We start from the raw sequence: 14,431 nt of genomic DNA, 5'->3' as shown, positions 1-14,431 counted from the left end.
TCGCTTTTCTTCAATTCTTGGACATCTTTCATTCAAATCTACATCATGAGTTGTGTGAGTTGAGAACATTAGCTAGGATTATGTGTTCTTGGCAATCACATTGGCGCCGTCTGTGGATCTAGAACAAGAAAATTTTCGATTTTCTTCTTCTACGATCCAGAATCCAGAGTTTTCTATAGATTTGAGTGAAGGAAGTGTGATAGAAGAGTGTGAATTCGGTTACAATATTAATGGCTCCTAAGAAGAAAGCAAACAGCAAAAGAATGGAGAACGATAATCAATCGGATACAAGAAACACAAAAGCTTCAGTAAGTCGAAGGGAGATGGAAGCAAATATGAATGTGGAGGTGTCACTTCAAGAAGTGTTGAAAAGATTGAAAGAAGTAGAGAGGCAGAATGCTATTTTACTAAAGGAGAATCAAGAAATGAAGAAAGGAGAAAGGGTTGAATAAAGGAGGTCCAAGTATTGTGGTTAGGGATTTTCAGGAGGAAGAAGAGGAGGAATGTAGTTCGAAATTTGGTAGTCATGATATGGGAAAGGCATCAATAAGAAATGAGAAAGGGGCAGAAGTATCGCCAGTAGCTGAAATGTCGATACCACAGCCTATCACTAAAGAGATGATACAAGAAATGATGTTAAAACAATTGGGAAATCAAGTGCTCGAGAAGACTTCAGCGTCAATAAGGAAGCTGACGAATGATGTTAGTAGGAATCTGATACATCAAAGTATCGAAATGATGCCTGTTCTGCCGAAGTTTAAACTCCCTAAATTCACTCAATATGATGGCTCATCAGATCTGATGGACCATCTCTTTGCATACCGACATCAGTTTTTGATATATAAGGGAACTGCATATCTGGATTCATTGCTATGCAAATCCTTTTCTTCAAGCCTGAAGGGGAAGGCATTAAAGTGGTTCTGTTCTTTACAAGAGGGATCAATATCATGTTATAGGGAGATTGAAGAAAAATGTCTGACCAATTATGGGCATCAGCGAGCGAAACCAAAGCAGGTGTCGGCTTTGTTCCAGCTGAAGCAAGGAAAGAAGGAATCTCTGAAAGGTTTCTTGTCGCGATTCAAGGCAGAAGCGCAGTTAGTAGAACATTTGGATGAGTCAGAAATGACAGCAGTAATGGCATTTCAAACAGGGCTCATTCCTGCATCCGATATGCATAAGTATATGCTTCGAAAGGATATTAAGACTCTGAGAGAGCTCTATGATAAAGCCGAGAAAGGCGAGCAAGTTGAAGAGGGTGTTCTGTCAGATTTAGTTCAACCTGTGTTACAAGTGTCTGAGGCAAGCAACTCGGCCAAAGAAGAGACCCATCATAAATCCGATAAGAGGAATTTTAATGAGTCTTATTCGAAATCTGAGGGTCAACCTTCACAGAAGAAGAAATTCGAAAAGTCATTAAGAGAGGAGTTAGATCCATCCAATTATGTCGCTATTAATACTACATTGGAAGATATCTTGAGGAGGGTTAGGAAAGAGCCTTATGTCCAACATCCGACTCACAAGCCTCGGGAGATAGAAGATAAACCCTTATGTAATTTTCACAAGGTAAAGAATCATGAGACGAACAAGTGTCTTCAATTGCTCTGGGAAGTAGATCGATTAATGAGAGATGGAAAACTCAGGGAGTTTAGAGCTGATGCTAGACCAGAGATAGCGACGGTGATGAATGATAAGCATTTAGGGGTGATCAATATGATATATAAGGGGGTTATCCCGCAGAAGAAAATCATAAGGGATAAAATTCGGAAGATATCGACACCGGGCGAGGAGGTCTTTGAAAAGTAAATGTGGAGCCGATACCAGTAGACCCTGCTCTCATATCGGCAAGTATACCTGGAGCTATTATGTTTGTACCTGACGATTTGTCAAAGGTAATGTTACCTCATGATAATGCTCTGTTGATTACATTAAGAATATCAGGATATGATGTGCAAAATATTTTGGTGGATTGTGGTAGTTCTGTCAATATTCTATTTTGGAAAGCATATACAAGCATCGGATTTGATGAATCCCATTTAAAAGAACCACAGTTTAATCTGTTTGGTTTCAATGGAACCTTGACAAGACCAAATGGGAAATCAAGTTGCCGATGAAGGGCAGGCCCACAGACTATTATGACTAAATTTATAGTCATAAAGCATCATTCAGATCATAATGCTATTTTGGGAAGAAAATGGATACATGCTATGAGAGCAGTTACGAGTACTTTTTATCAAATGATCAGATTTCCGACAGCATATGGGCCACATGAGATAAGAGGTGACCAGTCAGAATCTGAGAAATGCAATTTTGTTACGGTAAAGGATATGATGAAAGGGGAGAAAGTGGATATTGGGGGCATCTCGGAAGTCGCCAGATAGCAATTAATGGAAAGTCCGAGATAATCCTAAGTAAGACAATGGAAGAAGTGCAAAAGATCAATATTGGACAAGACAATGAAAGTTGCTTCACTTTCATTGGAACAGAGATGAGTTCAAAAATCAAGAGTGATTTAATCGAGTTTCTAAAGAAAAATAAAAATGTATTTGCTTGGTCGATGGCTGATCTTTCTAGTATTGACCCTAAGATATGTTCCCATAAGTTGAATATGCGAGAAGGAGCAACCCCAGTTCATTAGCGTCATAGAAGGGTCAGGCCGATATACGCGCAAGTAGTACAAAATAAAATTCAGAAAATGCTAGAATGTGGAATCATCAAAGAGATTGATAATTTAGAATGGGTTGCAAACATTGTGGTTGTCCCGAAAAAGAATGGCAAGGTTCGGATATGTGTTGATTTCACAGATGTTAACAAGCAATGCCCGAAGGACTATTATCCGATGCCTAGAATTGATGAACTGGTGGATAGAATAGCTGGGTTCGAATTGTTGAGTTTCTGCGATGGTCATTCCGATCATTTCCAAATTATTATGTCAATATTAGATCAATTGAAGACAACATTTGTTGTTGAAGGGGGTCTTTATTGTTTCATTAGAATGTCATTCGGTTTAAAGAATGCAGGGGCAACATATCAACGATTGGTAGAAAAGATGTTCAAACATCTGATTAAGCATATTGTGGAAGTATACATAGATGATATGGTTATCAAATCAAAAAAGGCGAGTAGTCATGTTCAAGATTTAGATACGGTTTTTCGAATATTCCGACAGTTCAATATGAAGCTTAACCCTAAAAAATGTACTTTTGGGGTAAGTTCGGGAAAATTCCTCAGATATATCGTCACAAAGTGAGGAATTGATGTTAACCCAGATCAGATTCGAGCTATCCAACAGATGCCTTCACCCAGTACAAAGAAGCAAATTCAAAAACTGACAGGCAGAATTGTAGCTTTGAATAGGCTTATATCTCGAACTTCCAATAGATGTAAACTTTTATTCAAATTGTTGAAGAAAAATACAAAGTTTGTATGGGATGAGGAATGCGAACTTGTGTTCACCGAGTTAAAAAAGTATTTGCAAGAAGTACCAACTCTGATAAAACTAGAAGAAGGCGATATGTTATTCTTATACCTCGCCGTTTCAGATTTCGCTATCAGTTCAGTACTTGTCAAAGTGGAAGATGGAGCTGAGCGACCTGTGTATTTTCAATCTAAAACAATGCTCGAAGCTGAAACTCGATACTCAATGTTAGAGAAATATGCGTTAGCTCTCCTATATTCTACTCAACGGTTAAAGCCTTATTTTCAATCCCATTCAGTAGTAGTAATGACAAATCTTCCTTTGAAGCAAACTTTAGCTAAGACAGCTAAGTCGAGGAGAATGACGAAGTGGTCAGTTCTTATTGATTAGTTTGGGATTGAATATAAGAATAGAGTATCGGAGAAAAGCCAAGTTCTAGCGGATTTCTTAGCATATTTTCCTACAGAAGATGAAGATTAGGAGGTTGAAGAGGATAATCTTCTACTGTTACAAGAGCCTAATAATGCAATGGATGAGGATGATCCTTGGTCGGCACAAATGGATGGAGGCTTTTTGTAGATGGATCATCAGGCCAAAAAGGATGTGGTATCGGCGCTGTGCTGATAACTCCAGAAAACCAAAGACTCGAGTCAGCAGTTACTTTAGGTTTTCACGCTTCTAACAATGAAGCTAAATATGAGGCTCTAATAATAGGTTTGGAGATGGCTAAATCATTAAACATCAAAGACTTATCAGTTTTCAACGATTCTCAGTTGGTGATAAGCCAAATCAATGGAGGATATTCGGCAAAATGCGATAACATGATAGATTATTTGAATTTGGTAAGAGTAAAGCTCAAAGATTTCAGGAAGATTATTTTTCAGCATCTCGATAGGGGGGAAAACTGACATGTTGATGCATTGGCATATGTAGCTGCTATGCTTGAAAATGAGGAAGGTCGTCTGTTGTATATCGGTGTTTAGCAAACTCCAAGTATTAGTATAAAACATACAAAGGTGATGGAAATAGACACGCTGGGGGCGTCATGGTTGAGCGATTATATGCTGTTTTTGTCAGAAGAAAAACTGCCAGCAGATAAGAATGAGTCTAGGAGGATAAAAGGAGGACCTAAAAGATATCTATTAATAGACGATCAAATGTATCGAAAAAATCCAGGAGGACCACATTTAAAATGTATATCGACAGAAGATTCTCAGAAAATTATTGCAGAAATGCATGAAGGGGAATGTGGGAATCATTCGGCAGGAAGATCGTTGGCAAGTAAGATTGCAAGGCAGGGATATTTCTGGCCACAAATGCACGGAGGGACTATCTGCGATATGCAAAAAAGTGTATCCAATGTTAGAAGCATGGACATGCCATTCATGTGACAGTAGAGGAGTTACATTGTGTCTCGAACCCATGGTCGTTCGCATTGTGGGTCCTCTAGTACCTGGAAAAGGAAAGAAACAATTCATGCTAGCAGTAACTGACTACTTCACTAAGTGGGTACAAGCGATAGCCTTGCAACATGTCAAAGAGCAGGACATCATCGGTTTTATGTTTGAAAGAGTGGTTTGCCGATACGGATTGCCATATGCTATTATATCGAATAATGGTTCTCAATTCATTGGTGGTAAAGTGAAAGATTTTTTAGAATCGTACAGGATTAAGCACTTTACATCGGCACCTTACTACGCTCAAGGGAATGGGCAAGCTGAAGCAACAAATAAGACCATTATGGACAACATCAAAAAGAAGCTGGAGGATAAGAAAAGTTTATGGGTGGATGAGTTAAACAGTGTGTTATGGGCATATAGAACAACTCCAAGAGTAGCAATGGGGGAATCGCCATTTACTCTAGCTTATAGTATGGAAGCAGTGACTCCATCTGAGATGGTAGTATCGACATCAAGGACAATGCTTGTAGAAAAAGGGTTGAATGACCAGGGAATGCAGGCAGAAGTCTTGAATTTGGAAGAGAGAAGGGAGCAAGCAAGAATGAAGCTTGATTCCTATCACAGGCAGCTCAGAAAAACATTTAATAAGAAAGTTAAAGAAAGAAATTTCCAAGAAGGTGACCTAGTGATGAAAGAGGTTACACAGGCGACAAAAGAAAATGGAGCTAGAAAGTTATCGGCAAATTGGGAAGGCTCATACATTGTCCACAAGGTGGGGATAAATGGAGCGTACTATCCAAAGAAAGGCGATGGTGAATTGCTAGCAAAGCCCCAAAATGTCAATAATCTGAAGGTATTCTATCAATAGTGTATTTTTCAGATTTTATGGGAAATTAAGCTGTGTAGCATGAATTTTCAATTCAATACAAATGGATTCAAGTTTCAAATTTCAATTTTCGTGTAAAAATATATGGTGTTATCATATGATAAAAAGTCCAGGTATCGATAGAAATATTGATATCATGCATATCGCCAAAAAGTCCTAATATTAGAAACAATGGTAGATATCAGGCATAAAAAGCCTTGGTATCGATAGAAATATTGATATTAGGCATATTGTTAAAAAGACCTGATATCATAAACAGAGGCAGATATCAGGCATAAAAAGTCCTAGTATCAATAGAAATATTGACATCAGGCATATCGTCAAAAAAAATTTGATATCAGAAACAGTGGCAGATATCAAACATAAAAAGCCCTGGTATCGATAGAAATATTGATATCAGGCATATTGTCAAAAAGACCTGATATCAGAAACAGAGGCAGATATCAGGCATAAAAAGTCCTAGTATAAATAGAAATATGGACATCAGGCATATGGTCAAAAAGTCCTGATATCATAAACAATGGTAGATATCAGGCGTAAGAAGCCTTGGTGTCGGCAGAAATGGTGACATCAGGCGTAAAAAGTCCTGGTATCAACAGACGTGTTGGTATTAGGCATATTATCGAAAGTCCTAATATTGATAGAAATGTTGATATTAGGCATAAGAAGTCCTGATATCGACAGACGTGTTAATATCGGGCATATTGTCAAAAAGTCCTGATATCAAAAACAGTGACAAATATCAGGCATAAAAAGTCCTGAAATTGACAGAGATGTTGATGTCAGGCATATTGTCAAAAAGTCCTGATATCAAAAACAGGGGCATATATCATGCATAAAAAGTCCTGAGATTGACAGAAATGTTGATCTCAGGCGTATTGTCAAAAAGTCCTGATATCAAAAATAGGGGCAAATATTAGGCATGATAATATTAGACAAGATATCAGCAAAGGATGAGGCATTAAAGATCATTCGATAATAAAGGTATGTTGCAATGCTTTAGGTTTGTTAATAATAACAAAGGTAAAATTATAGTTTCAGATTGATACAAGTCTAAGTATCGTCGATACTCTCTTTTTGGTTGAGGGTATCGAAAATTATATTTTCAGATTGATACAAGTCTAATTATCGCCGATACTCTCTTTTTGTTGAGAGTATCGAAAATTATATTTTCAGATTGATACGAGTCTAAGTATCGCCGGTACTCTCTTTTTGGTTGAGGGTATCGAAAATTATATTTTCTTTTTGATACAAGTCTAAGTATCGCTGATACTCTCTTTTTGGTTGAGGGTATTGAAAATTATATTTTCTGATTGATACAAGTCTAAGTATCGCCGATACTCTTTTTTTGGTTGAGGGTATCGAAAATTATATTTTTCAGATTGATACAAGTCTAATTATCGCCGATACTCTCTTTTTGGTTGAGAGTATCGAAAATTATATTTTCAGATTGATACGAATCTAAGTATCGCTGATACTCTCTTTTTGGTTGAGGGTATCGAAAATTATATTTTCTTTTTGATACAAGTCTAAGTATCGCGATACTCTCTTTTTGGTTGAGGGTATCGAAAATTATATTTTCTTTTTGATACAAGTCTAAGTATCGCCGATACTCTCTTTTTAGTTGAGGGTATCGAAAATTATATATTCTTTTTTGATACAAATCTAAGTATCGCCGATACTCTCTTTTTGGTTGAGAGTATCGAAAATTATATTTTCAGATTGATACAAGTTTAATTATCGCCAATACTCTCTTTTTAGTTGAGAGTATCGAAAATTATATTATTAGATTGATACGAGTCTAAGTATCGCCGATACTCTCTTTTTGGTTGAGGTTATCAAAAATTATATTTTCTTTTTGATACAAGTCTAAGTATCGCCGATACTCTCTTTTTGGTTGAGAGTATCGAAAATTATATTTTCTTTTTGATACAAGTCTAAGTATCGCCGATACTCTCTTTTTGGTTGAGGGTATCGAAAATTATATTTTCTTTTTGATACAAGTCTAAGTATCGCCGATACTCTTTTTTTGGTTGAGGGTATCGAAAATTATATTTTCAGATTAATACAAGTCTAATTATCGCCGATACTTTCTTTTTGGTTGGGAGTATCAAAAATTATATTATCAGATTTATGCGAGCCTAAGTATCGCCGATACTCTCTTTTTGGTTGAGAGTATCGAAAATTATATTTTCTTTTTGATACAAGTCTAAGTATCGCTGATACTCTCTTTTTAGTTGAGGGTATCGAAAATTATATTTTCTTTTTGATACAAGTCTAAGTATCGCCGATACTCTCTTTTTGGTTGAGGGTATCGAAAATTATATTTTTAAGTTGATACAAGTCTAAGTATCGCTGTTACTCTCTTTTTGGTTGAGGGTATCGAAAATTATATTTTCTTTTTGATACAAGTCTATTAAGTATCGCCGATACTCTCTTTTTGGTTGAGGGTATCGAAAATTATATTTTCAGATTGATACAAGTCTAAGTATCGCCGATACTCTCTTTTTGGTTGAGGGTCTAGAAATTTTCTTGTTCTAGATACAAGTCTAAGTGTTGCTGATAGTTTTTTTTTTTTTTTTGTAAGGGTATCGAAAAGTGTGATTTTCAATGTAGGCAAGTACGAACATATTGCCTTAATATATATAAGTACCAATAAGGGTAAATGGAAATTTAGAAATTATAGCAATAAAAAAGTATTACTTGTTCGGAGAATACAACATTTGAATTAAAAAGATGATAGTTTAAAGGGGAGGATTGTTGAGAAGGGCATCGACATCAGACAGAATAGCATCGGTGTTTTGAGCAGCATCAGGAGTAATCTGCGAGTTGATGGTATCAGGCACATTAGGATTAGAGGGGGCTATATCTCCTTCTTCATCATCAGAAATCATATCATTTTCCACAAGAACGTTACGTGGAACAAAGGGTTTACAAATATCCAACTTGTCACCTAGAGAATTTACTGCGGCCATGACAGTGTTGTACTCATCAGCATCAGCAGTTTCAGAGGCTTCTTCATAGTTCTTTCTTTCGGAATCAAAGTCTTCAAGCATTTTCTTCACAATCTCGGCATATTCAGCCAGTTTATCAAATAAAATCTTCTCAGCTTTTTCAGATTGCAGCTTCATATCAGTCTTCAATTGATCGATTTCTTTCTTGAAGTTGTTATTCTCTCGGATTAATCTATCATATTTTGATTGCTGAGAGGTCATTGTTTTTCTAAGATGCCCAATCTCACACTCTTGTTTATGAAGCAGATCAAACTGAGCCATGACAAGCACTTTGGCCTATAAAGATATCAAAAATAGATAAGCACAAAGTGAAAAGTGAAATCAGGATGAAATGAGAGAAGACAAGACATGAGTACCTTCTCCATGTAATCGCAATACTGGGTAAGGCGATCAGTGGGATTAATGTTGATGACAACAAGCTTGTCTTTGGGAAGAACACAGCTGCTAGCCAAGGCGACACCCAACTTGTCCTTATTAGTATCTTCAAAAAGCAAGGTTGTTAAAGGGACATCGCTGCCATCAATAAGGCGAAACACAGGTCTGAAAAGTTGGCTGGCATCGGCTGATGAAATAGAATTAAGGTTTTGACCATCGGCAAGACCACTCTCACCCCAGGAATGGGTTTTTCTTCTCTTAGAAGGGACAATATTAGTTGAAGGGGGGATGGAGGTGTGTTGCTGAGAATAAGTAGGAAGCTTATCCTTAGGAGCAGTAGAAGTATGCTTAGTAGGAATGGGAGAAGGAGCAGCTTGTTTATCAGCAGCAGTTGGTGTTGAGGAGGGCTCAGATGCTTTCTTTTTCCCTTTTTCAGATAAGTAGCGACCAGCGTTGGGATTCATCGGCATTTGAGGAGCCATGTCTGTATACAATAAAAGATGTTCATTAAATATATTTTGTAAAATTGGATATTCATAAAAGTCAGGAACCTCTTCTTTAATCTGAGGAAAAAGATTGGGAGTCATGGTACAATTGTTATCTAAATAATCATAGAAACTTTTGGGAAGTTTAGGAGGCAAGCCATGCAAGGCAAAGGAGGATACGAGAAAGGAAAGATCGTCTGAGGAATTTTTTAAAGGAGATTGAGTGGGAATTGGCGACTGACCCATTTTTTGAAGAGCTCGGTATTTGAGTACATAAAGAGGTGCACAATAGTTTGAGATATCAGGAAGGAGAACAGTGATTTTGGGATTCCCTTCTTTATCAGCCCCAGTCTTAATATTGACAGTTTCTTCAGTCCCTTCTAGAAGTCTGAGCACTCTCTCAGAGTTCACACAAGCTTTTGCAAAATGAGGGAGAAATACTGAAAAGACGCAAAGAAGAGTGATATCAAATGTGGGATTTTCGAGATCTAAAGAGCGAAAACAAATCAAAGGGAGGACATACCTGCGGAGTTGAAGACTTGATGTTTCAAAGGAGAATTTGCTGGGCTATCGGTGCTTTCCCATTTACCCATAACAACAATCAGATATTTGGTCCACTCCTTATCGCTCTTACGATTTTTACGGAGGATACCCCTAATGTTTATTTGGGTATGTTTTTTGGGATAAAAATATCCGATAATTTTTTCACAAAATCGGTAGTGCATAAGAATATCGGATAGCCTGATTCGGTCAGCTTCATACCTATCAGGGGAAAGGTGGCTATTGTAATAGTTACAGACAAACATCAATCTCCAGAAGTTACCCATACCCTGACCAGGGGAAATATTCAGATGGTTCAGCACTTCACGATCAAGATTGAATAAAGGAAATCTCAATCCAGCGGCGAGTTGGCCAATAGTAACAATGATTCTCTCTTTGGTACCACTCTGACACTGAGTAAAAGCTCGAGTACCAGCATAATGTTGTAAATAAAGAGAGAAGGGAATTTGATAGGCGGCTTGAACTAAAGCTAGGTTTGGTCGCTTTATGAAAAAACCGCAAAGTCTTTCGCGCCATTGACTGGTATCTTCAATAGTATCGCATTCAAATTCAGAGTCACTGGTTGCAAAGGGATGGCAGGGAATGCCTTCTACAACATAAGATAGTTCCCAAGAAATCTGAAGCTGAGATCGAGTGATCGAAGTGGAAGCAAAGTTTTGGCTATGAGGTCTATCATCAGGAAGTATATCATCAGAAAGGATATCATCCGATATGGTATCCTCAGAATGGAGGCTAGCATCAGAAGTGGTATCTTCACTGGTCAGAAACGACTATACACAAAGAAGGGATGACAAAGGTATTTTTAATATTGTCAATTCAAGATTTACAAAACATTATTAGCAGCATGATAGTAGAGTATCGAAAATGCCGATATAAAAGTTAAATCATCGAAAATACCGATGTATAGATATATATCGGAATAACATAGGGTTGGAATATCAAAAATATTGTGATATATGTCGATAGTTAAGCCAGAACAAACAAAAAGATGCAAATAATGTTATGAATAAAAAGATTCGAACTTTTACATGTTTTGAAGATTAAGGTAGTAATGCATGTCATTGCATAAGCATTAGCACACAAGCACATGCAGATTTAAGGGATTCAAATGTCAGAAACTAAAGTTAAGACAAACTATCGTATCTAGTATTACTAAAATAAGTACTGCAATACATGGTATAGAAAGCTTAACAAAGTGCAAGAAAAAACAAGCTACATGCTGGGTTGCAAGAGTCGTAGTTGTTCAAGGAAGCGAGTGTAACTTGCTGGTAAAAGAAAGACGATGAGACCAGAGTTTTGTTGGAGAAGAAGCGTATCCAAGAAGCTAAAGATTGAGAGACGGTTCGTTTTTTGAGGTTGTAGTGTTAAATATTGGACTGGGTGGTTATTTGGGCCCGACAGTTTTCAAATCCGTTCTCTGATATAACCGCTTCTCGAAAAGTTGAAATTTCAAATGAAAATTTCAAAATTTCGGGAGAGGGCGATGTAGTGGGCAAATATCATACTTATAGATATGTTTCTTTCAGTATTTTAAAACTTGAGATATTGGCATAAGGGCCAATATCTCGATAGATGTCAGGGATATTTGAAATATTTTGCATGCATAAGGCGGGAAAGAGAATAGACAGAGGAATGGCACGTGGCGAAAGCAGGTTGGGTCAAAGGTATTTGGGAAGACTATAAAAAGGCAGGATGAAGAAGAAAGGATTCATTCAATTCAGATTACAAAAAACTGTATAAACAGGAGAAAGAAAGAGTGAACCAGGGAGAAATTGTAACAAACTTTATCATCAATCAATAAACACATCGCTTTTCTTCAATTCTTGGACATCTTTCATTCATATCTACATCATGAGTTGTGTGAGTTGAGAACATTAGTTAGGATTATGTGTTCTTGGCAATCACAATATCCTCATAACATCATATGATTTCTCTTCAAATTGTAGCGGCTTAATGTTTATAGGAGAACCATTGTGTCTTTTATTAATCCAAGATAGCAACAAGCTTCACCCAATACCAAATACCTGCATTAATTACATATGGATAGTGAGATACCATTTATTTCAATAATCCTCCAAATCAATCCACATAAACCACAATTGCTAAAGAAATTGAGATGAATAATTTACCCCCATTGACCTTCTTTATCATATTGTTTACAAAACCCAGCCATAACTTTTTCTTCATATCAGAAACATAAAAGCATTTGATCTTGAGTGAAGACTGTCTATTAGATGAATTGGTTGACGAAGAATTTTCATAAAGAAGCTTCACTCTTTTTCTCGAAATCTCTTGTTAACTACTATTGTCTAAAGAATTGAAGTAGTCAATTCTTTATCATACACCATTTTAAAGCTAAGAACGTATTCCTGGAGCATATTAGTCACTTCTTTAAATCGAAAGTAGTGTTCTAGAATTGAGTTCCAATGCTACTTCATATCTAGGTGAAAGTGCAAGTGATGCATCAATAAGATTAAGTATTGTAACCATCTCTAATTGATCTTGTGTTGCAATAAGAGTTCTTACATCTTTGACATTTCTATCAACATTTGTTTCACACCATAACAAACAAGAAAAATTTCATTTCTTTAAGTATTTGAAGCTTAACAAAGCCAAACGTACACTGTACCTTAACAAAACCAAGCTTAAAACTCAAAAATGAAGAACACCAATTCTCATTTACACATTAAATCAAAAGCCCAACATCATAAAAATCTAATCTTTTTCTTGCTAGGCCACCAATGATTCCTTTCTCCATTACCCAGGGATAGCAAATTTATGTTACCCAAACATTTTCAATTGAAAAAATCACATATCACGATCTCAAACTCAATAAAAGAGCGATTTTTTGAAGACAAGCTACAATAAGAACTAAACAGAGAAGAAAAGGGTAAATTTGGTATTATAATAAACTAAAGGAGATGATCTAATTGGGTCAATGACCTTATTCCGCAATTTTAATGTGCGAAAACTTTTAATTCACAACTAAAAAAACAGATGGGCTTTAGCCGTAATTCAAAAAGTTAATGGATTTTAGGCTAATAAAGACTGGAATCAGACTTTTTACCCCAATTTTATGTAAAATATCTACTATCTATATACTAAAGCAGAGACTTCTAATGAAAGATTTTCTCTCTCCTATGTGGCACTCTAATATGAGAGTTAGTTTTTTCTATTTCTTATGTGGCACTCTAATATGAAAAATAGTCTTTTCTAATAACCTACAATCTCATATACATGCAACCTCTTTAGAGAGTTTGAGTGTATTTATAATTCTTATATTTGGAGAACTTGAGTGTATTTCCAATTCTTATATATTTTATCAAATAAAAAAAATGGCTGAAAAATAGGTAATTTGTAAAAGGTAATTTCCTCTTACGAATCCAATTCTTATATATTTGATCAAATAAAAAAAAAATTGCTAAAAAATACGTTATTTGTAGAAACTAATTCTCTATTACAAATCATACAATTTTAGTGTTTATGATAAAGCACCGATTTATTTCGAATATATCCTTAACACGGCCTCACAAAATATATAATAGAAAATGGAAAAAAAAAAAAAAAATAAAAATAACGGCAAAGCAATAATGACAAATATTTTAAAAAATATATAATACTGAATGAAACTAACGTAAAAAAACAATTAATGGGGAATCGAAAACTGGATGCAAATGCATCGAACTAACCTCAAATAATATTTAATGGGAAATCGAAAACTGAATGCAAATGCAAGCATTAAACTAATCTTAAAAATTAATTAATAGAAAATTGGAATATGGATACAACTGCATTAAACTAACATCAAAGAATAATTAACGGAAAATCAAAATTTGGATGCAAATACATCAAACTAACATAAAAAAATAATTGTCGGAAAATCAGAAACTGGATGAAAATGCATTGAGCTAACCCTCACAAATTAAATTAACGGGAAATCGAAAACTAGATACAACTGCATTGAACTAACTTCAAAGAAAAATTAATTATAAATTAGAAACATTATGCAAATGCGTGGAACTAATCTTAAAAAATAATTAACGGGAAATCGGAAACCGGATGCAATTGTACTGAACTAATCTCAAAAAATAAACTGGATGCAAATACATTAATATCCTAAACCACAAAGTGAAGAGGCTATCTCAATTTGCTCTCTTAGTTTCCAAGTACTTATACATCATAATCGATATTCATTAACGTATTTCGATTTATTTTCAATAAAAATATATTATGATTTAAAATTTTTTGTGAGACATTTTGTAAAGCCTTTTCAGCACACAAAATATTTAATAAAT

General features: G+C 35.7%; 1 protein-coding gene across 1 annotated transcript; it reads left to right on the top strand.

Moving 5' to 3' along the window:
• The first annotated feature begins 531 nt into the window (after positions 1–531).
• On the top strand, positions 532–1,803 carry LOC147509091 (uncharacterized). Its single transcript, XM_086597712.1, has one exon. It carries the CDS (start codon positions 532–534, stop codon positions 1,801–1,803), a length of 1,272 nt encoding a protein of 423 aa, XP_086453838.1.
• Positions 1,804–14,431: the final 12,628 nt, after the last annotated feature.

Source organism: Coptis chinensis, chromosome 3 (genome assembly GCF_015680905.1).
Source record: "Coptis chinensis isolate HL-2020 chromosome 3, ASM1568090v1, whole genome shotgun sequence".
Lineage (NCBI taxonomy): Eukaryota > Viridiplantae > Streptophyta > Magnoliopsida > Ranunculales > Ranunculaceae > Coptis > Coptis chinensis.
The sequence above is the reverse complement of the archived record's forward strand: the minus strand, read 5'-3'. Positions and strand labels throughout refer to the sequence as shown.